The following is a 27991-nucleotide window of genomic DNA, read 5'->3' as shown; positions in this document are numbered from 1 at the left end:
GCGTGACCCGGTCTGTGATCCCAGGCTCCACAGTAAAAGGGGGTTTGGTAAGGGAGGTTTATATTGTCCGTGACGCCACCCACGGTTGTGGTGATTGGAACACCACCGCTGCTCTGGACGGGGATCCCGGGAGTGATGATATGGAGCAGCTAGATGTTATTTCTCCCCTCCGTGGGTAGGGAGTTGGTTGTCCCGGGGCCCGGTGATGGGGTAAGCAGGAAGCAGGGCGCAGTGCTACGGTGCCCGAGGGCACGGGCGTACTCACAAGTAGTTCACACAGAGTCACTGGTAACTAGGAATCGCCGGTGTCCGCAGCCTTCGGTACGGGGTGTTAGTGTCCCACACACGGTGCAGCAGCTCCTGTTGTTCTTTCCCTTCAGCCAGGTGCCTTTCTCTCCACTCTCTTCCTCTTTCTCCTCAGCCGGGAACGGGGAATCCACTCCCCCTGCAGTGATCCAGGTCACCCAGGTACCGGGGGGGCCACTACCCTGCCCGGCTACCTCTGGCCCCTTCCTCACTGTGTGTCGCCCTGGGCAAGCCAGGGGACACAGATAACAACACCACTACACCCCACACTCCAGGTAGGCACATCTGCTAACCAGAAACCCTTGTTGCCTCCCTCCAAGAGTCTGTTGATGCACACCAGGGGGTGGGCCAGGCGGTTGGCTCCGCCCACCAAGGAGCTCACAACTCTGGAGGCAGGAAGTTACCAGGCAGATAGCCCCGGGCAGGGGAAGAGTGAAGTCTAGCTGAGGGCTAGAGTAAACAACCAGGAGTGAAAGTGAAGGAAAGGAAAGTGGAAAAGGAGAAAAGCAAGAAGTGGAGAGAGCGCAGAGAGTGCAAAGCCTGAGAGCCCAGCTGTGTGTAGGGCTAGAACAGCAAGGTCAGCGACGGCGGTGACTGTCCGGAGTGGGACGGTTCGGAAGTTCCTGGAAGGACCCCGTTGGCTGTGTGCCCGGTGGTCTGGAGCAGTGTTCCGAAGGACAGTCAGCACCAGGGCAGGGGCCTCTCGGACCCCGGCAAGGCTAGGAGTCGCCCAATTTGCCGAATCCGTCAGCGAAGGGGACGCAGATCCCCCAGCAACAAAGTCCCGATTGACGGCAACCGCCCGACCATTACCGGGGAGACACCGCCACCGCCAAGGCACCAGTTTCCCCAGGGCCAGCGCCTGCGGGCAAAGTGTAGAGCTCCTCCGGCCCAGATTGCAGTCGGGGAGCGGGTAACCGGAGGGAATCCACCGATACCATCAGACAACACAGGTGCAAGGAGGAGAGACATCACCGTCACCTACCGGGAGTGCAGGTGCAGCCGTCTGTGGGACCGTCCTACCAGCCGTTTGGTTTACCGTACAAACTGTGTCCAAGTCTCAGGCTGAGTGAGTACCACAGTGCCGCAAGGCACAGCGCTGCCCCCGCGTCCCTGCGCCCTCCAGGCCCTACACTTTACATCTCTTCACCGGGCCCCGGGATCACCAACCCCTACCCACGGAGGGGCAACACAACACCTGGCTGCTCCCATCACCATCCCCGGGTTCCCCATCCAAAGCAGCGGTGGTGCAGTCACCACAGCCGTGGGTGGCGTCACGAACTATAATCCCAACAAACAACCCCCTTTCACTCACGGGCGAGGAGTGTCGCTCGAGACACCCCGGGATCCGGCCCGCAGCTCGAGCCACCAGGAGCAACTGCCGGACCCGAGCAGAAGGGGTGAGCGCGGTGTGCTGACACCCTCCTCCCCGCCCGCGACAACTTGGCGTCACGAACAGGATCTTACCGCTCTGCCGTCAGGTAGAGGTGCGCCTTGTTACCGCCGGAGGTATCCGGCAGAAAAATTTCAGAAGCCGCCATCTTTGGCACGAAAAGTTCCAGCTCGAGCGTCTTCTCGAGCAGTAGAGGCGCGAAGGCCAAAACCCCGCCCCGAGAGAGGAGGGGCCGAAAAGAGCTAAGGGGGACGGAAACAAGATGTCTGCGCCCGACGAAGCCGCTGGAGGAGCGGTGGTCGCAGCCGCAGCGGCACCCGCGGATGGGAATGGGCCTGCCCAGGTCCCGGCCGTACTGGCGGGAGGTGCCGCGGCCCCCGCGCTTGCTCAGGTCATGCCGTTTTCCTTGCCCTATGCGCCCGGAGCTGCCTGGCTACCGCAGTATGACGGGAAACCGGATGCCTTGCAGGCCTTCCGGAAAAAGCTTAACCCGTTGCTAGAGCTGTACCCCCTGACTGATAAGCAACGTGCAGCGATAGTGCTAGGCCAGCTAACCGGTGCGGCGGAGCAGGAAGCGGAGACCTGGGCCGAGGGGGACCGGCTCTCTGTAGCCACCATCTTTGAGAAGCTACAGACTGCCTTCGAGACCCGGACTGAAGCTGAGCTGAGGATGCAGTTTTATCAGTGCCGGCAGCGAGCTGGGGATAGCATTCGGGACTATGCTCTACGTCTGCAGACCGCCCTCCGCACGCTGAAGCGGGTGAACTCTATTAATGAGACGGATAGCAATAAGATGTTAGTGGAGCAATTTGCGCAGGGGATGAGGTCTCCTGAGGATCGTAAACAACTCCGGCTGTGGGCCCTGGAACACCCTGATGTGGACTTTGCCGTGTTAAAGGAGCGGGCTATCAAAGCACTACAGCCCCCAGCTGCTGAAGCTCTGGAACCCGTCCTGTGGCCCGTCGAGACAGCTCCCGTTGTGGCGGCCCCCGCCAAACCAACCCCCTTACTACCCGCAGCATCGAGCAGCACAGTGGAAGAACTGGCAGCCCAGGTCCGTCGCCTGGATGGGGACCTTGCCAAAATCCTTGCTGCGCTTCAACCTCTGACCAGATCTCAGCCCCCAGCGCAGATACAGCTTGCTGACCGTCCCGAAGATGTTCCCTGGATGCAGCAGCGAAGCGCTAACAACCCGCGGAGCAGACCCCCAATCTGCTACAAGTGCCGTAAGCCGGGTCATGTTTACCGACAGTGCCCGTTAAACGAGCAACCCCTGGGGCCCCGGGCCAATCCTCAGGAGTAGAACACCGTGGCCCCCCAGACTGGCGAGACCGATACGTCGGGGCCCGCCCTATCATCCCTGTGGCTGTGGACGGCATACCCGTGATGGCTCTCCTGGACACTGGATCACAGGTAACTACCATACCGTACACATTGTACCAGCAATATTGGGCCACAGACGAACTGGCGCCTCCAGACAATAGTATAAATTTGATTGCCGCTAATGGACTTCCATTGACTCAGGTGGGGTATAAGGAGGTGGCTATGACAGTGGGGCAAGCTGAACTGCAACACCAGGGTATGATTGTGATCATAAATGAGCCTAGTGATCATAACCCGAAAATAGTGTTGGGAACCAATGTGATGGAACACTGCATGGCTGATGTGTTGAACCTTTTGCAGCGGCTAGCCGCCACGGCAGCGGGGAGCCAGCAGAGGGCTGTGCAGCGTGAGATCCGCGCCCTGATGTACCGCCAGCATGTAAGCTCAACCGGAGGGGAGATTGGTGGAGTGCAAGTGATGGATGTTGCTCCATTGACTGTGCCCCCTAGGAGTGAGATGATGATCTGGTGTCGGGCAGCAGTAGGGCCCCAGGGGCGTGACTACCCTGCGATGATGGAGCCCATGCCTTCCGAGCACTGGCCCACTGTAGTGGCCGCCCGAGGGGTGGTAGATGTGAAAAAAGGGAGAGTGCCTGTGAGAGTGTTGAACTGTGGGGAGGAAGAAGTCAGGCTCCCCCGGTATGCCACCATTGCCAAGCTGCTCACCCTAGACCCTCACACTATCCAGGAAGCCCGTCCATCCACACTCCCACCTACCACCAGCACTTCCCCACCCCAAGAGGGCACCAAGGAGTGGCACCAACAGCTACATGTGGGCACTGATGATACCCCTACACATCACCGGGCAGGGGTACACAGGGTAGTGCAGGAGTAAGAACAGGTTTTCAGTAAGCACCCCCTAGACTTTGGGCAGATCAAGGGGGTCCAACACCACATTCCCACGGGTGAACATCCCCCTATCAAAGAGAGGTATAGACCTATTCCCCCTGCACATTATCAGTGTGCCAAAGATATGTTGAAGAATATGAAGGAGGCAGGGGTTATTCGGGACAGTTGTAGTCCCTGGGCCGCTCCGTTGGTACTGGTCAAGAAGAAGGATGGTACCATGCGGATGTGTGTGGACTACCGGAAGATCAATCAGATAACCCATAAAGATGCCTATCCATTGCCTCGTATTGAAGAATCTTTGGCTGCACTGAGAACTGCACACTACTTCTCGACCCTCGACCTCACCAGCGGATACTGGCAAGTGGCCGTGGCCCCCGAGGACCGGGAGAAGACCGCCTTCACCAACCCGATGGGGTTATGTGAATTCAATAGCATGCCGTTTGGGCTGTGCAATGCCCCCGGGACCTTCCAACGGTTGATGGAGTGCTGTCTGGGACATTTAAACTTCGAGACCGTCCTGCTGTATTTTGATGATGTGATTGTTTATTCCCAGACGTATGAGGCCCATCTGGAGCACCTGGCCGAGGTGTTCGCGTCCCTTGCCAAGTTCGGGATGAAGTTGAAGCCCTCGAAGTGCCATCTGCTGAAACCCAGGGTGCAGTATCTAGGACACGTGGTGAGTGCGGATGGCGTCGCCCCCGACCCGGAGAAGATCACTGACATCCAGAGCTGGCCGAGACCAACCACAGTGAGGGAAGTAAGGCAGTTCCTGGGTCTGGTGGGGTACTATCGGCGCTTCATAAAGGGGTACACGAAGATGGCTGCCCCCATGCAAGATCTCCTCGTGGGACAGACCAAAGGTGGTAGACCTATTGGAGCCCCACTGTTGTGGGAGGACAAGCATGAGGAGTCCTTTGGCCAGTTGAAGGCGGCCTTGACCGGAGAAGAGGTCTTGGCGTACCCTGATTATGGGCGCCCGTTCATCCTCCACACGGACGCCAGTAACGTGGGGCTAGGAGCGGTCTTGTCCCAGGTCCAGGATGGGAAGGAGAAGGTGATTGCCTACGCCAGCCGAAAACTCCGGCCGACCGAAAGGAACCCTGAGAACTATAGCTCCTTCAAGCTCGAGCTATTGGCGTTGGTGTGGGCTATCACAGAGCGGTTCCGCCACTATCTGGCGGCGGCAAAATTCACCGCGTTTACGGACAACAATCCGCTAACTCATCTGGACACGGCCAAGTTGGGCGCGCTGGAGCAGCGGTGGGTAGCCCGGTTAGCCAACTATGATTTCACCATAAAGTACCGAGCTGGTCGTGTCAACATCAATGCAGATGCACTCTCCCGGATGCCCCATTTGTCAGAAGAGGGGTGTGAGGATGACGACCTCGAGGAGATTGAGTTGCCTGCGTTTCACCAGCCGCCTACTGAGAGGGTACAAGTATGTCAGCAACGGGCGGACCTGGACCCGCGGCCCAGTCAAGAGTGGCAGGACGCCCAGGACCAAGCGCCGGCTGTCCGCCTTGTCAAGACCCTGGTGGAACAGGGTGCTATGGGAATAGACCCTGCCGCTCCAGCCGAAGCCCAACGCTTGTGGAAAGAACGAAAACGGCTCTACCTACACCAAGGGAGGCTGTACCGTGAGCTGATCAACCCAAAGACCCATGAGAAAATATGCCAGTTGATCGTTCCTCAAGCTGAGGTTGCTACTATCCTGCGGGCATACCATGATGGTGCTGGCCACTTCGGGTGGAAGAAGCTGGAGATGCTGTTGAGGGAGCGGTTCTATTGGAGTGGGATGCGTGAATCGGTGGAAGCCTGGTGCCGAGAGTGCGGTCCTTGTACGCTGAGGAGAAAGGACGAGACTAGCCAGAGGGCACCGTTACATCCCATAGTCACCCATCAGCCGCTGGAGCTGGTCGCCCTGGACCATGTCAAACTCACCCCTAGCCGAAGTGGGTACACCTACGCATTGACCATGGTAGACCACTACTCAAGATTCATGGTGGTAGTCCCCGTTAAGGACCTGACTGGTCGAACCGCTGCCCGAACGTTCCAGGCCTATTTTTGCCGACCCCATGGGTACCCCGAGAAGGTGCTGACCGACCAAGGCCCGGCTTTTGAAGCAGAAGTGTTTCACGAATTCTGCCAGTTGTACGGCTGCAAGAAGATCCGGACCACTCCGTACCACGCCCAAACCAACGGCATGTGCGAGAAAATGAATCACCTGGTCCTGGGGCTCCTCAAGACGTTACCGCTGGAAGAAGGAACATGTGGCCGGAAAAGTTACCCGACTTGGTCGACATGTACAATAATATCCCATCCAGCTCGACGAAGTGCACCCCAGCGTATCTGATGAGGGCCCGGCCTGGCCGCCTGCCGGTGGATCTGGAAATGGGGTTGGAGGCTCCGGAAGCACTCCCTTCAACGGCAGAATGGGAAAGTCGGAGGAGGGCCCAGTACCGGCAAATCCAGGAGTATGTGGAGAAAAACCTCAGTCGAAGTCGAGAACAGCAAGAGCACCGGTTCAACCAGAAGACGCCTGCAGGTCCTTTCCAGCCAGGAGATGTGGTGCTGAAACGGAAAAGAAAAGCCCACAAACTGGATGACCAGTGGGAGCAAGTCCCTTACGTCGTACAACCCACCGAGTGGGACAATGGGAAAACCTACCAGATCAGTCGTGACCAAGGGGGCACCCTGGCCACAGTTTCTCGGGACCATCTAAAAAAATGCCCCCCAGCATTGAAAGCAGAGGCTGAAGTACCGGTTCCTCCACCAGTGGAAAAGGCAGCAGAGGTAATCCACACTGTAATGGGTGACTTCCCAGCAAACTGGCCTACGCAGAACGGCGCGGTGATCCTTCCAGTGATACTGTTCCCACAACCCGTGGATGAAGAAGTAGTGGAAGCGGTTAACCGTGAGCCAGAACCAGTGCCAGTGCCCAGGGATGAACCTGTACCCAGCCCCCCTGCACCTCCGCCTGCCCCACACTATAGCAGGGAGGAGGAACCGATTGTTCCCTCTACCCCACTGTCTAGCACCACTGACACCGGGCCCCGAAGGTCCACCCGTCCCAACCTAGGTAGACCCCCACTTAGGTACAGGGAGACCGTTCTGTGAATAAGAGGGGCCCGCAAAGGTAAAAGGTTGGTGTGTGTCTGTTAAGTTTGTTGAAAGTTTTGAAAAATGATAAGATGAAAATGATTACCCGAGAAGTCACCTGATTTATTTTGTTGATTTGCAACCGGCAGGAGCCGGCACCGTTGTCCCCGTGGGGACCGTTCAAAGTTTAAAAATGCATGGGAACTATCCATGGACAAGCCCGTGAACTCTGCAGGGCAACCACAAACGTTAGTGGCTTGTAAATATGTTGGGTACCGTTACCGTTTCCGCAATGCCGCCTCCGGAGAGGCAGGTTGGAGGGAGGGCCCTGAGCAGAGCAGGCCAGGGCCCAGCCACCAAAGGGACCGGTGGCTACCCTCTGGAGGGGAAGGACAGATCCCGCTCGGGTGACTTGTGCTGGACTGTGGGTCAAGGGGTGCTGCCTGGGTTTTAGGGGCAGCATCAGGGCCAGGTTGCTTGGGTGGGAGAGAGCGGAAACCGTGACCGTACACCGTTGAAACGTTAAAAGTAAATGTGCCTCCCGTTTTGGGAAGAGTTTATTAAAAATGTATTGATGTTATGTTTAACCCTGTTATCCCCTTTTACAGAAAAATAAAACCGGTGTAGGACGGCAGCCCGCGGACGGTCTGCATTTTGCTAAGGGGGAATGTGTCGCCCTGGGCAAGCCAGGGGACACAGATAACAACACCACTACACCCCACACTCCAGGTAGGCACATCTGCTAACCAGAAACCCTTGTTGCCTCCCTCCAAGAGTCTGTTGATGCACACCAGGGGGTGGGCCAGGCGGTTGGCTCCGCCCACCAAGGAGCTCACAACTCTGGAGGCAGGAAGTTACCAGGCAGATAGCCCCGGGCAGGGGAAGAGTGAAGTCTAGCTGAGGGCTAGAGTAAACAACCAGGAGTGAAAGTGAAGGAAAGGAAAGTGGAAAAGGAGAAAAGCAAGAAGTGGAGAGAGCGCAGAGAGTGCAAAGCCTGAGAGCCCAGCTGTGTGTAGGGCTAGAACAGCAAGGTCAGCGACGGCGGTGACTGTCCGGAGTGGGACGGTTCGGAAGTTCCTGGAAGGACCCCGTTGGCTGTGTGCCCGGTGGTCTGGAGCAGTGTTCCGAAGGACAGTCAGCACCAGGGCAGGGGCCTCTCGGACCCCGGCAAGGCTAGGAGTCGCCCAATTTGCCGAATCCGTCAGCGAAGGGGACGCAGATCCCCCAGCAACAAAGTCCCGATTGACGGCAACCGCCCGACCATTACCGGGGAGACACCGCCACCGCCAAGGCACCAGTTTCCCCAGGGCCAGCGCCTGCGGGCAAAGTGTAGAGCTCCTCCGGCCCAGATTGCAGTCGGGGAGCGGGTAACCGGAGGGAATCCACCGATACCATCAGACAACACAGGTGCAAGGAGGAGAGACATCACCGTCACCTACCGGGAGTGCAGGTGCAGCCGTCTGTGGGACCGTCCTACCAGCCGTTTGGTTTACCGTACAAACTGTGTCCAAGTCTCAGGCTGAGTGAGTACCACAGTGCCGCAAGGCACAGCGCTGCCCCCGCGTCCCTGCGCCCTCCAGGCCCTACACTTTACATCTCTTCACCGGGCCCCGGGATCACCAACCCCTACCCACGGAGGGGCAACACAACACCTGGCTGCTCCCATCACCATCCCCGGGTTCCCCATCCAAAGCAGCGGTGGTGCAGTCACCACAGCCGTGGGTGGCGTCACGAACTATAATCCCAACAAACAACCCCCTTTCACTCACGGGCGAGGAGTGTCGCTCGAGACACCCCGGGATCCGGCCCGCAGCTCGAGCCACCAGGAGCAACTGCCGGACCCGAGCAGAAGGGGTGAGCGCGGTGTGCTGACACCCTCCTCCCCGCCCGCGACAACTGCAGCCTGTCCCGGCCCTCTCGGAGCACGCTTCACTATCAGCCTGGGAGCTACAACTCCAGACTCCTCTTCTGTCTGTCTCCCCAAACACTCTGCTTCAGCCCCTCCCCTCTGCTCTGCTTTTCTCTTACCCTGGGGGATGTGGTCAGATTACCAAGGAGGATTAACTCTTTCTGTGACAACCTGGCTTTGCCAGGGCATCACACTATGTTCACACGGTATGTTTTTGCATATTTTTTTTCATGAGTTTTATGCAAATTAAAAGCTGCTTTTGGCAAAAGCAATGAGACTGCAGAAATGTAATGCACATAAATGTTTTTTGTTGTTTTTTTTCCTGACTGAAATGGAAAACTGCTGTGTTTTTGAAAGACGCAGCGTGTCAAGTCTTTCACCATTGAAAGCAATTGTCGCGGGCGGAGGAGGGGACGCCACGCTCTCCCACTGCTCGGGTCTGGCTGCCGCGGCTGCTGCGGCCTGCTGCTGCTCGGTGGCTCGAGCGATGGGCCGGATCCCGGGGACTCGAGCGGCGCTCCTTGACCGTGAGTGAAAGGGGATTGGGTTTTGGGATAGTCTATTGTCCGTGACGCCACCCACGGTTGTGGTGATTAAGTGGACACCACCGCTGCTCTGTATGGGGATCCCGGGAGTGATGGTATGGAGCAGCCAGTTGTTGACTTGCCCCTCCGTGGGTAGGGGTTTTGGTGCTCCCGGGGCCCAGTGATGGGGTTGGTATGGTGGACAGGCGGGTATGGGGCCTGTGGAGGTGCAGGGGCGCAGGGGCAGCGCTGTGCCGCACGGCACGGAGGTACTCACTCAGCCAGTAAACACGACACAGTTCTCGGTAAACAAACGGCTGGTTGGACGGGTCCCTCGGACGGTTGCGGTGCTGCGGTTTCCTGCAGTTAGCGGTGACGGTCTCTTCCCTGCACCTATGTAAAGTCTCTTGGTAGCGATGGGTCCCCACCGGTTACTCACTCCTCGGCTTCAATCTGGGCCGAAGGAGCCCTACTTTGCCCGCAGGCGCTGGCCCTGGGAAACTGGTACTCTGGCGGTGGCGGTGTCTCCCCTTCACGGTCGGGTTGTTGCCTTCAATCGGGACTTGGTTGTTAGGAGACAGAGGTCCCCTTCACTGACGGATTTGGCAAATTATGGCGACTCCTAGCCTTGCCGGGATCCGAAAGGCCCCTGCCCTGGTGCTGATTGTTCTTCGTATACTGCTCCGGTACCGCCGGGTCACCACCCGTCCGCGGTCCTTCCAGCAACCTCCAAACAGTCCCCCTGCAGACTATCACCGCCGTCTGCTGACCTTTCTGTCACAGTCCGGGGCACACACCCGGACCAACTTCAGGCTTTACTACTCTCACTTTTCTGTCACTTCAGCTTCTTTCCTTTGCTCCTCTACCACTTCACTTCCTTCTCCTTTTACTTCCTAAACTCTATCTGCCTGGTTCTTCCCGCCTCCAGGGCTGTGAACTCCTCGGTGGGCGGAGCCCACCGCCTGGCCCACCCCCTGGTGTGGACATCAGCCCCTGGAGGAAGGCAACAAGGATTTTGGGTTAGCTTGGTGTTCCTGCAGGGAATGTGGGGTGCATGTGATGTTGTGACCTGTGACCCCTGGCTTGCCCAGGGCGTCACACAATGAGACAGTGCAAAAATGCTGCAAAAACGCAGCCACTGAGTTTTTGGTGCTTTTATGGTGAACTAAATGAACTTTATTAAACATGCACTCTAGGCAAATGATAAATAAAAAAAATGCTAGAAAAAATGCAGCAAAAATGTAGCAAAACCTGGTGTTTGGAAGCCTAGAGAAAAGGTTTTGGCTGCAGAAAAAACGCAGCAGAAATGCAACATGTGGATATTACAGAAGATATCCGGGACTATTTTCTACAATGTACCTGAGCGATAAAAGGCAGGTAGGTGTTCTAATATCACTCGACAGAACGCCGACTTCTTTTCCACTCTGCTCTGCAGACTTCATACTGATTGACAGATGTCTCCCCACTGCCTAAAGGGGGCTTTACACGTTGCGACATCGCTAACGCTATATTGTCGGGGTCACGTCGTTAGTGACGCACATCCGGCACCGTTAGCGACATTGCAGCGTGTAAAACCAAGGCGCGACGATCAACGAGCGCAAAAACGGGAAAAATCGTTGCTCGTTGACACGTCGTTCATTTCCTTATTGTCGGTGCTGCCACAGGTACGATGTTGTTTGTCGTTCCTGCGGCGTCCACCGGCAATGAGGAAGGAAGGAGGTGGGCGGGACGTTCCGGCCGCTCATCTCCGCCCCTTTTCTGCTATTGGGCGGCCGCTTAGTGACACCGCTGTGACGTCGCTGTGATGTCGCTGTGACACTGAACGCACCTCCCCCTTGAAGGAGGGATTGTTCGGCAGCCACAGCGACGTCGCTGAACAGATATGTGTGTGGGAAGCTGCCGTAGCGATGATGTTCGCTACGGCTGTGATCTCCACATATCGCACCAACGACGGGGGCGGGTGCTATCGCTCGCAACATCGCTAGCAGACGCTAGCGATGTCGCAGCGTGTAAAGCCCCCTTAACTGCGGGAAACCAGCTGTCAATTAGCATGAGCAGCCCAGATAAAGAAGCGCTGCTCTGTTGACGTTGCATGGATGAATCGCCAGCAGACGTGGTCCTGGCAGAGATCGGCGCTCGGCATCATACTGTGTGTGGGTGTGTGTGTGTGGGGGGACTTTGAAGCCATCATACCATGTGGGTTATTGTGGCGGTATCATACTGTGTGGTGGAGAATATGGGGGCATTAAACTTTATGTGGGGAGGAGTGTCTCGGCATCATACTTTGTGTGGGGAGGACTGTGGGGACATTAAACTTTGTGGGTTACCTGTGGGGACATCATACTGTTTGGGGGGAACTATCAGATATCAGGGTAGCACAGTCTGTGGGGCATCATTCTGTGTATAAAGGTATTATACAGTGTGTCTTATGGAATTCACTATGAGGATATCATACAGTCTATGGGACATCATACTCTGTAAGGGCTAAGAAAAGGGTATCTTAGTGGGTGAGAACACTGAGGGGCTTCAAGAGAAGCAAATCTCCTGGTAAGTGCCACAATACATGTCCTCCTTGTCTACAATTTGTGAGGTACAGTATGTCCTTCTGTGACGACGCCTACTCCACCAAATATTTTTTTCGGTGATTGGCTGAAATTAGGATATTTGCTCTGGGGCCCTATGATTTTATTGGAGGCTTCTGCTGCAGAGGATTATGATATACGTGGACATGCACGTGTTCTGTATACATGGAGGGTGGTTTCCAACATCATCTCTTCTGCTATAAGCTCCTTGTAATTATTATAATTATTCTATAGATTCTCTTTCTCCATAATGAATCATTTTTTGTCGCACTGTTTGTTAAGTGACGGCACAAATATATTCAGGCTGTTGCTTAGCAACAGAGAATGCAGGTCACCGCAGGACAATGGCACAGCTCCACCTCTGGTGGTGAAGAGACGGTGCGGCCTCTTCTTACGGCTAGAACAGACTGCCACAGAAAGGAACAGGATGACTAAAACCCAGAGCATTGATTTCTGTGAATTTTTTTCATTTATATATGATTTTTAACTTTGTTTTTGATGGGTCTAAACAGCCATAGCAACCATTTTTTTCCACAATATTTTTTTTTCTGTATTCATAGAGTGACCTAACTGAAGATTTTTAGTCATACATAGTCTTTGGAGCGCTTCCATCCAGGGGGAATAACAATTTGTGATGGATTCACAGTTGCACTGCTCGTTACAATTCAGAAACCTTAAACCTGTGCTGCAGCGAGCAGTGCGACTGTGAATCCAGCACATTACAGGGGCAGAGTGTTATGCCCTGAACTTAAAAAATGACCATGTTGAAAAAATGCAAGCTGTCACCTGAATAAGTGTGATCTGTGACTGACCTGAATGACAGGAAAACCAGACTTACGTGCGACTGACATGTCACATGTAACTGGAGACACAACATATCAGCATGCACATGAGCACCGTGTATGGCACCGTGTATGGCAGACCTGGGCAAGGGGCGGCCCGCGGGCCACATCCGGCCCGCCTACTCTCTGTGACCGGCCCGCCTGGCTCAGGGCGTCCTTGCTGGCCAGTCACTGATGAGAGCAATCTGACCTGTTGTGCGGAGCTCCAGGCTCCGGGAGGCACGTGGTCAGATTGCCCTCATCAGTGCCCGGGCAAATGCCGGGGCCCTGGAGAGCCGGGGGGCCCACTCGGCCTCGTCAGTTCTGGTGACCCTTGGCCAGGACCCACTCGCCTTAGTTCTGCTGTCCCCCGGGCCGAGTAGGAATCTGCAGCGCCGTCCCTTTAAGGAGCAAAGACTTCCTGGCTGAACTTAATCTGTGGGCGGAGCTACCGGCCGGCGTCCTGCTCATCCCACAGATGAGAGTTGCAGTGCCAGCCAGCGACCCCCAGCACAGTGCTTCTTTCCGGCTCTGTGTGGGCCCCCTCTCCACCGTGACCTGAGCGGTATGTGCCCTCCCCACCCCCCGATTTATGGGCCCTGGTGAGCTGTATGGGCTCTTCTCCCCCCCTAGGTGTATTCCCTACACCCCTATATACACCTGTATTATACTACACCACTATATACACCTGTATTATACAGGTGTATATAGGGGTGTAGTAGTGTAGTATATTACAGGTGTATATAAGGGTGTAGTGGTGTAGTATATTACAGGTGTATATGGGGTGTAGTGGTGTAGTATATTACAGGTGTAGTGGTGTAGTATAATACAGGTGTAGTATATAGGAGTGTAGTATAATACAAGTGTAGTATATAGGGGTGTAGTGATGTAGTATAATACAAGTGTAGTATATAGGGGTGTAGTGATGTAGTATAATACAAGTGTAGTATATAGGGGTGTAGTGATGTAGTATAATACAAGTGTAGTATATAGGGGTGTAGTGATGTAGTATAATACAAGTGTAGTATATAGGGGTGTAGTGATGTAGTATAATACAAGTGTAGTATATAGGGGTGTAGTAATGTAGGTTATCACAGGTGTAGTATATAGTGATGTGCTGCAGTTTATTACAGGTGTAGTATATAGTGATGTAGCATATTACAGGTGTATATAGGGGTGTAGTGATGTAATATATAGTGGTATAGTATATAGAGGTGTAGTTTATTACAGGTGTAGAGTATACTGATGTATATTACAGGTGTAGTATGTGGCGGGTGTAGTGATGTAGTATATGGGGATTGTGTGTGTATGTATACATTGTGTGTATGTGTATATATATTATACACACACAGTATATATGCGTGTTTGTGTGTATATATATATATATATATATATATATATATATATATATATATATATGTGTAGAACCGAGTTAACTATATTAGTCCGGCCCTCTAAAACCATCCCAATTTCTCATGCGGCCCCATGGGAAAATTAATTGCCCACCCCTGGTGTATGGCATACTTACATGGGCCCTCAGCCGTCCAAGAATATCCATGGCAAACTGAGTTAGGAGCTTCCCAACATATCATGGCCAAATGCATATTTTCACCCAAAGCACACATGCAGAATTTTCTCAAGAAATCAACAGGTAAAAGTATAGTCTTATAATAAAAAAACGCCAGCATGGTACACACAAAAAAGCAAATCCAAAATTAATGAAGGGTGATCAGCGCCAACACAAAGCACTAAAATATGACACTAACATATGACCCTAAAACATGGCCCTAAACCATGGCATTAACGTATGGCCCTAAAACATGGCCCTAACATCAAGCATGAATACATGGCACTAATACTTGGCCATAACACCAGGCATGAATGACTGGCACAAACACATCACCCTAAAGGGGGCTTTACACGTTGCAACATCGCTAGCGATTGATAGTGATGTCAAGCGCGTTGGCACCCGCCCCCGTCTGTCGTTCGACATTTGGTGCTCGCTGCCGTAGCAAACATCATTGCTACGGCAGCTTCACACGCACATACCTTTTCAGCGACGTCGCTGTGACTGCTGAACAATCCCTCCCTCAAGGGGGAGGTGCGTTCTGCGTCATAGCGACGTCACTGCGGCGTCACTAAGCGGCCGGCCAATAGAAGCGGAGGGGCGGAGACGAGCAGGACGTAACATGCCACCCACCTCCTTCCTTCCGCATTGCCGGTGTACGCAGGTAAAGAGATGTTCATCGTTCCTGCGGTGTCACACATAGCGATGTGTGCTGCCGCAGGAACAATGAACAACATCGTACCTGTGGCAGCAACAATATTAAGGAAATGAGCAACGTGTCAACGATCACCGTTTTTGAACGAATTTTCGATCGTTGATCGTCACTCCTAGGTTTTACACGCTCGATATCGCTAACGGCGCTGGATGTGCGTCACTAACGACGTGACGCCGACGATATATCATTACCGATGTCGCAACGTTAAAGCCCCCTTAACACTTGGCCCTAACACTTGGCCCTAAAACATGGCACTAACATATGGCACTAATGAAGGAACAAACACATGGCAATAATCAATAATGAAAGGGAAGAGCACAGAACACTAACACAAAGCATGAACACCTGCCGCTAACATATAGCGTGAAAACATGGCACTAATGCAAGGCACAAAGACAATACAAACGCATAGTACTAACACATAGTACTAACACATGGCCCTTAGACATGGCCCTAGACATGGCCCTAAGACATGGCCCTAAGACATTGCCCTAGTGTGGCGCCCTTGACAAGCCAGGATGTCACAGGTACTGCAACAACACACCCCACACCCCGGTTAGGCACATCAGTCACACACACAAATTCTTGTTGCCTCCCTCCACCAGGGGCTGATGTTCACACCAGGTGGGGTGGAGCCAGGCGGTTGGCCCCACCCACTGAGGAGTTCACAGTCCTGGAGGCGGGAAAGGAAGTCAGAGTAGTTTTGGAGTGGAGTGGAGAGAGTTGAGGGAAGTGGTAGTTGAGGAGCAAGAGCATACTGACCGTGTCCGGGTACGTGGCCCGGGCACCCTAGAGCAAGGTTGGCAGACGGTGGTGACCGTCTGCAGGAGAGGCCGATTGACGCATAACCGTAAGGACCGGGGACGGGCGGTGGCCCGCCGGTACCGAATCGGGGAGCGAAGAGAAGCCAGCACCATTCGGCAGGGCCTACGGACCCCGACCAGGCTTGGAGTCGCCGTTAAACCGGTCAAATCCGTCAGCGACGGGAACCTCCGGGGTTTCCCAGCAGCAAAGACCCGACTGAAGGCAACTGCTCAACCGTGAAGGGAAATACAGCTACCGCCACAGCTCAGGGGCGTCACACAAACACATGGCCCTAACACATGGGCCTACCAGATGGCCCTAACATATGGCCCTATGACAAGGCACAAATCTATGGCCCTAATGCATGGCCCCAACACATGGCAGTAACGTATGGCCCTAAAACATGGCCCTAACATCAAGCATGAATAGATGGCACTAATACTTGGCTGTAACACCAGGCATGAATAAATGGCCCAAACACATCACCCTAACACTTGGCCCTAACACATGACCCTAACACATGGCCCTAATGAAGGAACAAACATATGGCAATAAGGCAATAGCGTAAGGCAAAAACACACAACACTAACACAAGGCATGAACACCTGCCGCTAACATATAGCATGAACTCATGGCACTAATGCAAGGCACAAACACATAGTACTAACACATGGCCCTAACACATGGCACTAACAAAAGGCCACAACCACGCCACTAACACAACACACTAAAACATGGGATTAATGAAAGGCACGGACAGGAATGGCACTAACACAAGGCACAGACACATGTAAGAGCACAACAATTTTTAACCCTCTGTATAAGCCTAGTTGCAAATGAACCCGAAGGACACATCTATTTTGCATATTTGCCAACTCTCCCAGAACATCGGGGAGGCATCAAGAAAAAACGAGGAGACATCTCGGACTTCTGGAGCAGTTAGAGAATTTCTCAGGTGGCGCATGCAGAAGATTTTTCTTTGTCGTCACACCGAGCATTTGGCGGTATTTTGACAATAATTATATGACACATTTGTTTAGTATTTTTTACAAGTCCGGCCTGTTTGGGGAAACTTGTATAAATTATGGACAATCCCTTTAAGGACAGGTTACACATCAATGCTTGGTGTCAGCTGTCTGGTGGTCGGTATCACACATAAATAACTGCAGGAGGCCTGTGTGACCTGGCGGTAGACATTACAGACATGTTGTAAAGTGATGTGAAACATGGATCTGGGCACCACGTCCAGCGCTGACACATCTGGAAGACATTGTGTGTGTATACGGTAATCCGCGCGCCCCACCGGAGCACCGATAATACCAGAGATTGGAATATTCCTTTCTATTCAGACTTTACTGCTCTGAATTTAATATGTCTGGCGATTTGTCATGTTCGGTAAAACCTCCTGTCTTTACAGAAATTATTTTGTGATATAGTAAATCATTTCTTCTGTCAGGAGAGAAAAATTACATTTGTGTGGTTGAAAAACAGATAAGGAAACGCGAAGGTCGATTGGATGAAGTTAACGTTTTCTTTTTTTCCCCCCGATCTCAGGGGGATTGAGGGAATCTCATATAAATTTATAGTATGTGAACGAGTGCAGGAGTTTACTATCATCTCTGCCAATAAATGTTGTAATGAGGCCGAGATATGCACCAAGATACTGCGGAGGTAGGAGAACGATACTACTAGACTGAGGCACAGCTTTAACGGGAACTCCACATCTGCAGAATTTCATTCATTGCAACTGTGACCTCCATGCAATAGTGTAGGACAGTGCCGAAGTGGTCTAACTAGGGCTGGCGAGAGTGTTGCATGGGAAGGGGGAACTTATATACGTAGTGCACTTCTATTAAAGGAACAGAAAACTTGAAATGACCCTAATCAAAAGATCACATACCCCACTCCATTATACCGTGTATTGCCCCCTCTAACATCAGTGACAGCTTGAAGTCTTTTGTGGTGGTTGTGGATGAGGCTCTTTATTTTCTCAGATGGTAAAGCTGCCCATTCTTATTGGCAAAAAAACTCCAGTTCCTGTAAATTCCTGTGCTTTCTTGCATGAACTGCGCGCTGGAGATCTTCCCAGAGTGGCTCAGTGAAATCGAGGTCAGGAGACTGAGATGGCTACTCCAGAACCTTCACTTTGCTCTGCTGTAGACAATCACAGGTCCACGTGGCCTTGTTTTTTGGATCGTTGTCATGTTGGAACATCCAAGTACGTCCCATGCGCAGCTTCCGGGCCGATGAGTGCAAATTTGCCTCCAGTATTTGCTGATAACATGCTGCATTCATCTTTCGTTTAACTTTGACCAAGTTTCCTGTGCATTTGTAGCTCACACATACCCATATCAGCAATCCACCGCCATGTTTTACGGTAGGAATGGTGTTCCTTTCATCATAGGTCTTGTTGACACATCACCAAATGTAACATTTATGGTTGTGGCCACAAAGTTCGATTTTGGTCTCATCACTCCAAATTACCTTGTTCCAGAGGTTTGGAGGCTTGCCTCTGTGCTGTTTGGCATATTGTAGTTGAGATACTTTGTGGCATTTGCACAGTAATGGCTTTCTTCTGGCGACTCGACCATGCAGTCCATTTTTCTTCAAGTGCCTCCTTATTGTGCATCTTGAAACAGCCACACCGCTAGTTTTCAGTGAGTACAGTATTTCAGCTGATGTTATTTGTGGGGTTTTTTTGCATTCCGAACAATTTTCCTGGCAGTTGTGGCTGAAATTTTTGTTGGTCTACCTGATCATGGTTTGGTTTTTACAGAACCCCTGATTTTCCATTTGTTAATCACAGTTTGAACACTGGCACTATCAATTCCTTGGATATCTTTTTGTATCCCTTTCCTGTTCTTTGGAAAAAGGCCAAGAAAGCAAAAAATCTGCACAACATTTCAGCACAGCTGTGTATATATGTATATATATACACACACATATCTTGAGGTTTCTTTGCAGTTCATCTTGTAAAAATACTGCAAGCACAGGATAATTTATTTTTTCTACTGCTTCATCCTTACTGTAGGCACTGCAGAAGGGGAAGGCTTCTGCTGCAGGTAGTTGTCTTGCAGCCAGATGCAGGGACGTAAGAAGGAGAAGGGGACACAGCTGGTTCATTGTTTCTCAGGGCTCTTTGCAGTCCAACTTCCTCCAAATCCCACAGAGCTAGGGAAAATTTCTTCTGGTCAGTTTTCTACAACTTGTCCCTTACTGTAGGTAGTACAGATGGAGGAGGCTCCTGCTGCAGCTAGTTGTCTTATTTCCAGATGCAGGGCAGTGAGAAGGAGAAGGGGACACAGCCCAATTCATTGTTTCTGAAGGCTCTTTGCAGGTCATCTTGTAAAAATCCTCAAGAGCATGGTATAATTTATTCTGATCTGTTTTTTACTTCTTGTCTATTACTGTAGGAAGTGCAGAAGGGGGAGGCTCCTGCTGCAGCTAGTTGTCTTACAGCCAAATGCAGGGTAGTGAGAAGGAGAAGGGGACACAGCCGATTTATTACTTTTCAGGGCTCAATGCCGTTCATCTTGGAAATATCCTGCAGAGAACACAGAATAATTTCTTGCTGCTATGGTTTCTTTTTTTGGCTTTTGGATGGATGAGGCTGGAGCTTAGACAAGGGGGCAGGGCTTAGAAGTTTCCTACTGGGGACAGTGCAAAAGGGGGAGGCTCCTGCTGCAGCCAGTTACAGCCAGAAACAGATCAGTGAGAAGGAGGAGGGGTCTTTTTTCATAGCAATTTGGTTGTATTGTCTACATCTATTCTACTTAGCTCTTAGCAATCCGTGTGTCTGAAGAAGACTCAGAGTTTTAGATAAAAATGTTACATGAAAGTGACAGGTTCTTCTTTTATTGTTTTGTTTACCCTGTAGCCAGGAATTTTGAGACAAGTCATTGGGGCAGCTCCTTCCGACTTACCATACCCTGGCACATTTTGATTGACAGCTTTATACCCAGCCTCAGATAAGGAGATGAGACTTATCATTATTAACACTAGAACTACTGGACTCGTGACACCTATATAGAAATACATGGTGCAAAGTAGTCAAAATGACTACCTCAGTAGTTCAAGTGTTAAAGCACATCTGTCAACAGATTTCACAATACAAGCTTTACACAAGATCTTTGTTACCTGATGAAGCCGGTGTACTTACGTGGAAAATCTTTGTCAAAAGGGTTGTATAATCCATTTTGAACTTTTTCTTCATAATGACCCTAGCTAACACTGACCGTAAGGAGGACCATGTCAAAAGTGTCCAGTTTTTGCTCCTGTTTTATTACCGCTTCTCCTCCGAATATATATATATATATATATATATATATATATATATATATATATATATATATATATATATATATAAATTCTATTTTTTTGGTAATCTTTCATACAGTTCAAGAAATTTGGGCCCTTTTATTTCCTGCTACTTTTTATGAAAATCCTGTGGTCCACACCCCCTTGGTAAAGACCATATGAAGTAGCACAAAATAAAAAGGGTCATATCTCTGGAACCATATGGTTCATTTAAAAAACCCAAACAGAATACTCGGGGCATAAAATATGATAAATAAGAACTGGATACTTTTGACCAGGCAACAAGTCCTCTTTAATATCAGGATTATAGTGCCACTTTTACATGGATTTTCAAAGTAAATACACCAGCCTCATGAAGTCAAAGGTATCCATTTAATAATGTATTCAGTGTGTATTGATGATAGATCCACTGTAAAGTCTAATGTAGTAATCTGCACCCACCCCTCGTCCAGTGTCCAGTTCAATCTTCTGTGACAGCTGTATAAGAGCAGTCTTCACTTTTTCAGCTGCCATCCTCGGTTTTGCCTCTAAACCCCCCCAATATCATGATATCGTAGCGCGCCTCATGCTATGATGCCCCGTGAAGCCTAGTAGATACCAGAGCGTGCTCAGTGATGCTGGCTAGAAAATAGGGTTATCTTCTGCTGGAACATTCGGGCACAACAGAACCTGAACTCACCAAAGTATTTTTTGGCACTAAGGTTGGACCAGTTGAGCACTTTTCGTTGGTCATAAAGCATGATACTTTAGCTTCTTTAGAGATGTGTTGCTTCTAGCTCGGAAGACGCACTGTATGAAGTCATCATCAGACACGATCGGTTGCAAGAGCCACCTATGTCCTGTATTCTCATACAGCGTCCTCTAATCTTCAGGATAAGCAAACATTGGCTTCTAAGTTAATGAATCCATTACAAGTGTGAAGAGGGGATTTTCTTTAACGTCTCGGGATTTACTTCGCTCGGAGGAGTAGTGGACGGTTTAGTGCCGGTGCCTGTAGAGCTCTCCTCCGTAATGAAATTACATTGTTCTTCGGAAACAATAATTGAGACATTACATTCAGATCAGGTATCGTCAGCTGACTCTATTTCTGTTCTTTTGGCAGGTGGAACTGACCGGCAATAGTATTTATGAATATATCCATCCATCAGATCACGATGAGATGACGGCCGTACTGACAGCTCATCAGCCTCTTCATCCGCACTTACTACAAGGTAGATTTCTATTTCGTGCTGGAACGAAGGTCTCATATTACCGTCAGCTTTATACATGTGTTATATCTTGGTGTTGTGCAAGCGTTCAGCACTGGAACCAGACTGCTCGCTCTGGAATATTGTAGGAGGTGTAAGAATAGGGTCACAGAGGCTCTACTGGAAAACTATAGGGTGACTAGTTTGCAACTGGCCAGATGTAATGGTAGGATATTCAGAGGTATGGACAGAAAAGAACAGATCACATCTCAGGAGTACTCTCCGGTGGCCACTGCTGGTGAAGATCACAGATATGGGTCAGAAAACAAGGTCAATAAACAGTCTGGGTCAAATCCAAGTATAGTAAACCATAACTACAGCTTCCGACTAAACATGAACCTTGATGCTCCATCAAAGTGATGGTGGAATCTGGGCAAATGTGAATAAAGAACCTTGATGCTCCAAAGTGATGGTGGAATCTGGTCAACTGTGGAAAAATACATCCACCACATTCAACGTTTTAGAAGGCCTGTACCATAAGGGATTGTCTATTTTAGACAACCATTTTAAAGGGCCCAGTTTGGAGTGTTCAAATGTAAATACACATAAATGTCAAATGTCAGACGAATATTTGGCCAGCAGCTATAGCTATCTCTCCCAATTTACACGAACACATGCACATGATCACTTGGTTCTGCTGAGCATTCATGTGTGACAGAGAAGAAAGATGATTGATTGTTCTCAGTGAGAGAAACAAAATTATAATTTTGTAGTTGTGATACCTTTTAATAGCTAACTAAAATAAAATAAAATGGTGTTACAAAGCAAGCTTTCCAGAAGATATCTCAGGTCCCTTCATCAGGCATGGTATGACAAAATATCTCAAGAAACAAAAATATATACACAAACAGAGCAGTTTAAATAAACAAACATTGAGCTTAGAGAGTGAATCCTTAATTAGCTTTGATTAGTGGTGTGAAAGATTTATTGTCCCAATATCCATGTAGGATCAGAGGCATGGTGCCCTAGCAGTCTCTGGAACAGACTCCTCAGATTTTGTAGTGAGTCAAAAATCCTCCTGACAGGTTGAGTCCTGTATCCACAGAGTTAAACATTTTAATGAATTTGTACTCCCAGACCCTTTGATGATTCTGTGATCTGAAGTTGCCTTTTAATATGACGACTTTCATGTGGTTTATGTTGTGTCCTGAAGTACAGAAATGTTTGGCCACAGGTAAATGAGTTTTTAGAGAGAAGAAAGTCACTACGAGACACCTCTCCTATGAAAACAAAAGGCTTGGGTATTGAATTTCCAACTGCACCATTATCTATTGTGGAGAGAGTAGGGAGGCTGCCATACCAAATATTCATCTGGCTTCACTCAAAAAATCCTTTGTGATTAGATAGCTGAAGAGATGATTTATTTCTTCTGATATCACAGCCCTTCTCCTCTGCTCTTAGAGGAATATGTGCTTATGATATAGCTCATCTGTCATTGAGACACAGCTTCCTAGAGTTATGTGTCTTCAGACTGCAGCCCGTCCTAACAAATACCATTTTAATTTTGGGACTGGGATCATTTTTATTACATATTTGGAGAACCCCTTTTAAAGAGGATCTTTCACTTACTGAAAAATTAGTTCAATACCTTGTAACAATCCCTGAGCTCCCCTGATCGAGCCACTCTTTTCTTTTTTGCTCTGTATCATTCCATTACAGAGATATTCACATTTCTGGCTTTTGGAATGCTGTATGTGAAATCTCTGCTTGCAGTCCAACTTGGTGCTTCTTCAGCTTTTCTGCTTTCACTCCTTCCTTCCAGATACTGCCAATCACAGCTCAGCAATTGATCTACCAGTCTCGGATGATGATGAGCTATAATTGTCAACATCTGGGAGGAGGGGGGAAGGCAACATTCTGAACATGAAAATGGCTTCTCTCCTGTGTGAGTTCTTTGATGTATAACAAGTTTTGATTTCCGGTTAAAACATTTCCCACATTCTGAACATGAATATGGCTTCTCCACTGCATGAGCACTTTGATGTGTAAAATATGCCCACAGAAGACTGTGAAGAAATGTCCAGTTGGTCTGCAAACAGAGATTTCACATAGTGCGATCCAGAAGAGACAAATGTGAATATCTCTGCAATGGAGAAACGCAGAGTAAAATGGAAAACAGTGTCAGAATCATGGGAGGTCAGATATTTTTACAAGGTATTTAAGTACATTTTTTTTTAGTATGTGACAGGTCCTCTTTAAGTCATACTATAACTGTTAGGTGGATATGTTTTCGGTCAGGGACAGAAGATGAAGATTGCTTGTTGTAAGGAGTAGACATGCAGTCATGGTGGATCTCATAAACACTTCATCAACATTGAAGGTAAACCATGGATAAAAGGGCAATCAGGAATATACTTTACCTTTAATTTAAGGTGGTATTCTCAGACTGTAAATCTTCACTAACAGTTAAGTTCATGGTTCAAGGCTATATTATTGATTCCAGGATCATTGTACTCATCTCTATTATCCCTGATGGATTTGTAAATTCTGCACCTGTGTAATATTTTTTTTCTCATAAAAGACATATTAGATTGTTAACCATTTAATTTCTGCAGGGATTACAAATATAAACCGCATTGTGTTTGCAATTGTCATTTTTATTTTGAGGAGATTTTGTTAGTCAAACAGCTCATTGTAATTCCAAACGCAATATGACAACATTTTGGCCGAGATTCTCCAGCTCAGGATATGGTTTAAATACAATCCTTGGAAAGACCAGCGATAACCAAGAAAAACACATTGTATGCAGCAAGCAGCTGCGCGGGGCGCAAGGAACATGCCAAATGTGATATACAGCTGTACGGAAGCCCTTATACGTTATATATCTCTCCCCATCTACAACCAGTTAATGTTTTCCGTAAGGTTTACTGGCTTATAAATACGAGATAAAACTATAAAATTAATGTTAGGCCTATGGTGCACGCTGATGACCATTATATTAATCCTGGGCTCTTTATTTGCAAATACAGAACAGCGGCATAGATATCAGTTGATCACCTTTATATTTGACTTTTTTTGTCAAATCCATGAATTGGTGTTTTAGAAAACAGTTTCCATCAAAGCAATCAAAACAGTCCATCAAATCAATCAAAACTGTCCATCAAAGCAATCAAAACAGTCCATCAAAGCAATCAAAACAGTCCATCAAAGCAATCAAAACCGTCCATCAAAGCAATCAAAACAGTCCATCAAAGCAATCAAAACAGTCCATCAAAGCAATCAAAACCGTCCATCAAAGTAATCAAAACAGTACATCTAAGCAATCAAAACAGTCCATCTAAGCAATCAAAACAGTCCATCTAATCAATCAAAACCGTCCATCAAAGCAATCAAAACAGTCCATCAAAGCAATCAAAACAGTCCATCTAAGCAATCAAAACAGTCCATCTAAGCAATCAAAACTGTCCATCAAAGCAATCAAAACTGTCCATCAAAGCAATCAAAACCGTCCATCAAAGCAATCAAAACAGTCCATCTAAGCAATCAAAACTGTCCATCAAAGCAATCAAAACAGTCCATCAAAGCAATCAAAACAGTCCATCTAAGCAATCAAAACAGTCCATCAAAGCAATCAAAACAGTCCATCAAAGCAATCAAAACAGTCCATCTAATCAATCAAAACCGTCCATCAAAGCAATCAAAACAGTCCATCAAAGCAATCAAAACAGTCCATCTCAGCAATCAAAACAGTCCATCTAAGCAATCAAAACTGTCCATCAAAGCAATCAAAACTGTCCATCAAAGCAATCAAAACCGTCCATCAAAGCAATCAAAACAGTCCATCTAAGCAATCAAAACTGTCCATCAAAGAAATCAAAACAGTCCATCAAAGCAATCAAAACAGTCCATCTAAGCAATCAAAACAGTCCATCAAAGCAATCAAAACAGTCCATCTTAGCAATCAAAACCGTCCATCAAAGCAATCAAAACCGTCCATCTAAGCAATCAAAACAGTCCATCAAAGCAATCAAAACCGTCCATCAAAGCAATTAACACAGTCCATCTAAGCAGTCAAAACAGTCCATCTAAGCAATCAAAACAGTCCATCAAAGCAATCAAAACAGTCCATCTAAGCAATCAAAACCGTCCATCAAAGCAATCAAAACCGTCCATCTAAGCAATCAAAACAGTCCATCAAAGCAATCAAAACCGTCCATCAAAGCAATTAACACAGTCCATCTAAGCAGTCAAAACAGTTCACCCCAGTTTTTATTTATTTACTTATTTATTTTTTAATTACAAGCGATGGAGTAATTGAAAACTATTCTTTAAAATTAATTATCTGTCACTTGCCAAATTTAAGAAGTGTGTAAAAAAGCATTTTTTGGACTACAAGATGGAGTTTAGGCCACATTTATTGAAAAATTAGGTGAAAATGATACAAATGTTGTCAAATATAAGCCAGCTAATAGGATTTGTTTTTTAAAATGCCAAAGACACTTTTAGTAAATATTTAATACATTTATTAAATGTAAATTTTAATACATTTAGCACAAAAAACTTTAATCACTTTTTACTTAAACAGACGTAAGATTAGCTAATCTTATACAGGAAAAAAGCAGCAACTCACCGAGGAATGACATCAAGTCTTCTTTATTGTGCATATAGTGCAGGGAGAAGGAGCTGAAGCCACGAACAAGGGTGACTGTTTTGCGCTAGTATGGCGCTTCTACGGGTCTCTTAGAGAGGACCTGTAGAAGCGCCACCCTAGCGCGAAACGGTCACCGTTGTCCGAGGCTTCGGCTCTCCCTTTCTGCACTACATGTTACCCGTGTTTGCACAATAAAGAAAACTTGATCTTATTCCCCAGTGAGTTTCTGCTTTTTTCCTTTTTCCTGTGTTGTATCTGAACTTTTGCACTGTGGTCTGTTTGTGAGTGTGCAGCTCCAGGGCAGGTGTCCCATGTCTGCAATAGCGGTCTGGTTCCTCAGACCAGTGCGAAGCTGATTGTTGCTCGCCTGTGGTGCCCGGTCTTTTCTCTCTACATTAGCTAATCTTACTAAACACAAACCGATTAAGTAAATCAACTTTTCAAATAATCTTGTTTAAAAGATGTTTTTACTATTTAGAATGATGAATGTGTCTCCATGGTAACAGACTACAAATGAACACTATGTAGTCTGATCCTACAGTCATGTATTACTCCCTTTCCATAGTCCTTTTTATGATTATCTACAGAAATAAGAGGAAGCAGAGGGAATTGAGTAATAAATGAGTGCAGGAGGAGACTACAGACAAGGCTAAAGACATTGGTGTACAGTGGGTACGGAAAGTATTCAGGCCTCTTTAAATTTTTCACTCTTTGTTTCATTGCAGCCATTTGGTATATTCAAAAAAAGTTAATTTTTTTTTTCTTTAAAAAATCCAGAAATGTAGAAATCTTTGTAAATTTTATAAAAAGAAAAACTGAAGTGTCACATGGTCATAAGTATTCAGACCCTTTGCTCAGTATTGAGTAGACACACCCTTTTGAGCTAGTATAGCCATGAGTCTTCTTGGAAATGATGCAACAAGTTATTCACACATGGATTTGGGGATCCTTGGCCATTCTTCCTTGCAGATCTCCTCCAGTTCCGTCAGGTTGGATGGTGAACGTTGGTGGACAGCCATTTTCAAATCTCTCCAGATATGCTCAATTGGGTTTAGGTCAGGGCTCTGGCTGGGCTGGTCAAGAATGGTCACAGAATTGTTCTGAAGCCACTCCTTTGTTATTTTAGCTGTGTGCTTAGGGTCATTGTCTTGTTGGAAGGTGAACCTTTGGCCAAATCTGAGGTCCAGAGCACTCTGGAAGAGGTTTTCTTCCAGGATATCTCTGTACTTGGCCGCATTTATCTTTCCTTCAATTGCAACCAGTCGTCCTGTCCCTACCCCCATAGCATGATGCTGCCACCACCATGTTTCAATGGTGGGATTGTATTGGGCAGGTGATAAGCAGTGCCTGGTTTTCTCCACACATACTGCTTAGAATTATCACCAAAAAATTCTATCTTTGACTAATCAGACCAGAAAATCTTATTTCTCATAGTCTGGGAGTCCTTCATGTGTTTTTTTTTGCAACCTCTATGTGGGCTTTCATATGTCTTGCACTGAGGAGAGGCTTCCGTCTGGCCACTCTGCCATAAAGGCCCGACTGGTGGAGGCTGCAGTGATAGTTGCCTTTTTGGAACTCCCATCTCCCTACTGCATCTCTGAAGCTCAGCCACAGTGATCTTGGGATTCTTCTTTACCTCTCTCACCAAGGCTCTTCTCCCATGATTGCTTAGTTTGGCTGGATTCTAATGGTCTCAAACTTCTTCTATTTAAGGATTATGGAGGCCACTGTGCTCTTAGGAACATTGAGTACTGCAGAAATGTTTTTGTAACCTTGGCCAGATCTGTGCCTTGCCACAATTTTGTCTCTGAGCTCCTTAGGCAGTTCCTTTGACTTCATAATTCTCATTTGGTGTGACATGCACTGTGAGCTGGGAGGTCTTATA

The 27991-nt window shown here is 48.6% G+C and overlaps 1 protein-coding gene across 1 annotated transcript in view; it reads left to right on the top strand.

Moving 5' to 3' along the window:
• The window catches only part of SIM2 (SIM bHLH transcription factor 2), a 163770-nt gene that overhangs the window by 86354 nt on the left and 49425 nt on the right, over positions 1 to 27991 (top strand). The window contains exon 4 of the mRNA XM_075332918.1: positions 21371 to 21479. Coding sequence (XP_075189033.1) covers positions 21371 to 21479 — 109 coding nt within the window. The remainder of the gene's footprint in view (positions 1 to 21370; positions 21480 to 27991) is intronic.

Source organism: Anomaloglossus baeobatrachus, chromosome 2 (assembly GCF_048569485.1).
Source record: "Anomaloglossus baeobatrachus isolate aAnoBae1 chromosome 2, aAnoBae1.hap1, whole genome shotgun sequence".
Taxonomy (NCBI): domain Eukaryota; kingdom Metazoa; phylum Chordata; class Amphibia; order Anura; family Aromobatidae; genus Anomaloglossus; species Anomaloglossus baeobatrachus.
This window is presented reverse-complemented; position numbering and strand designations above follow the sequence as displayed.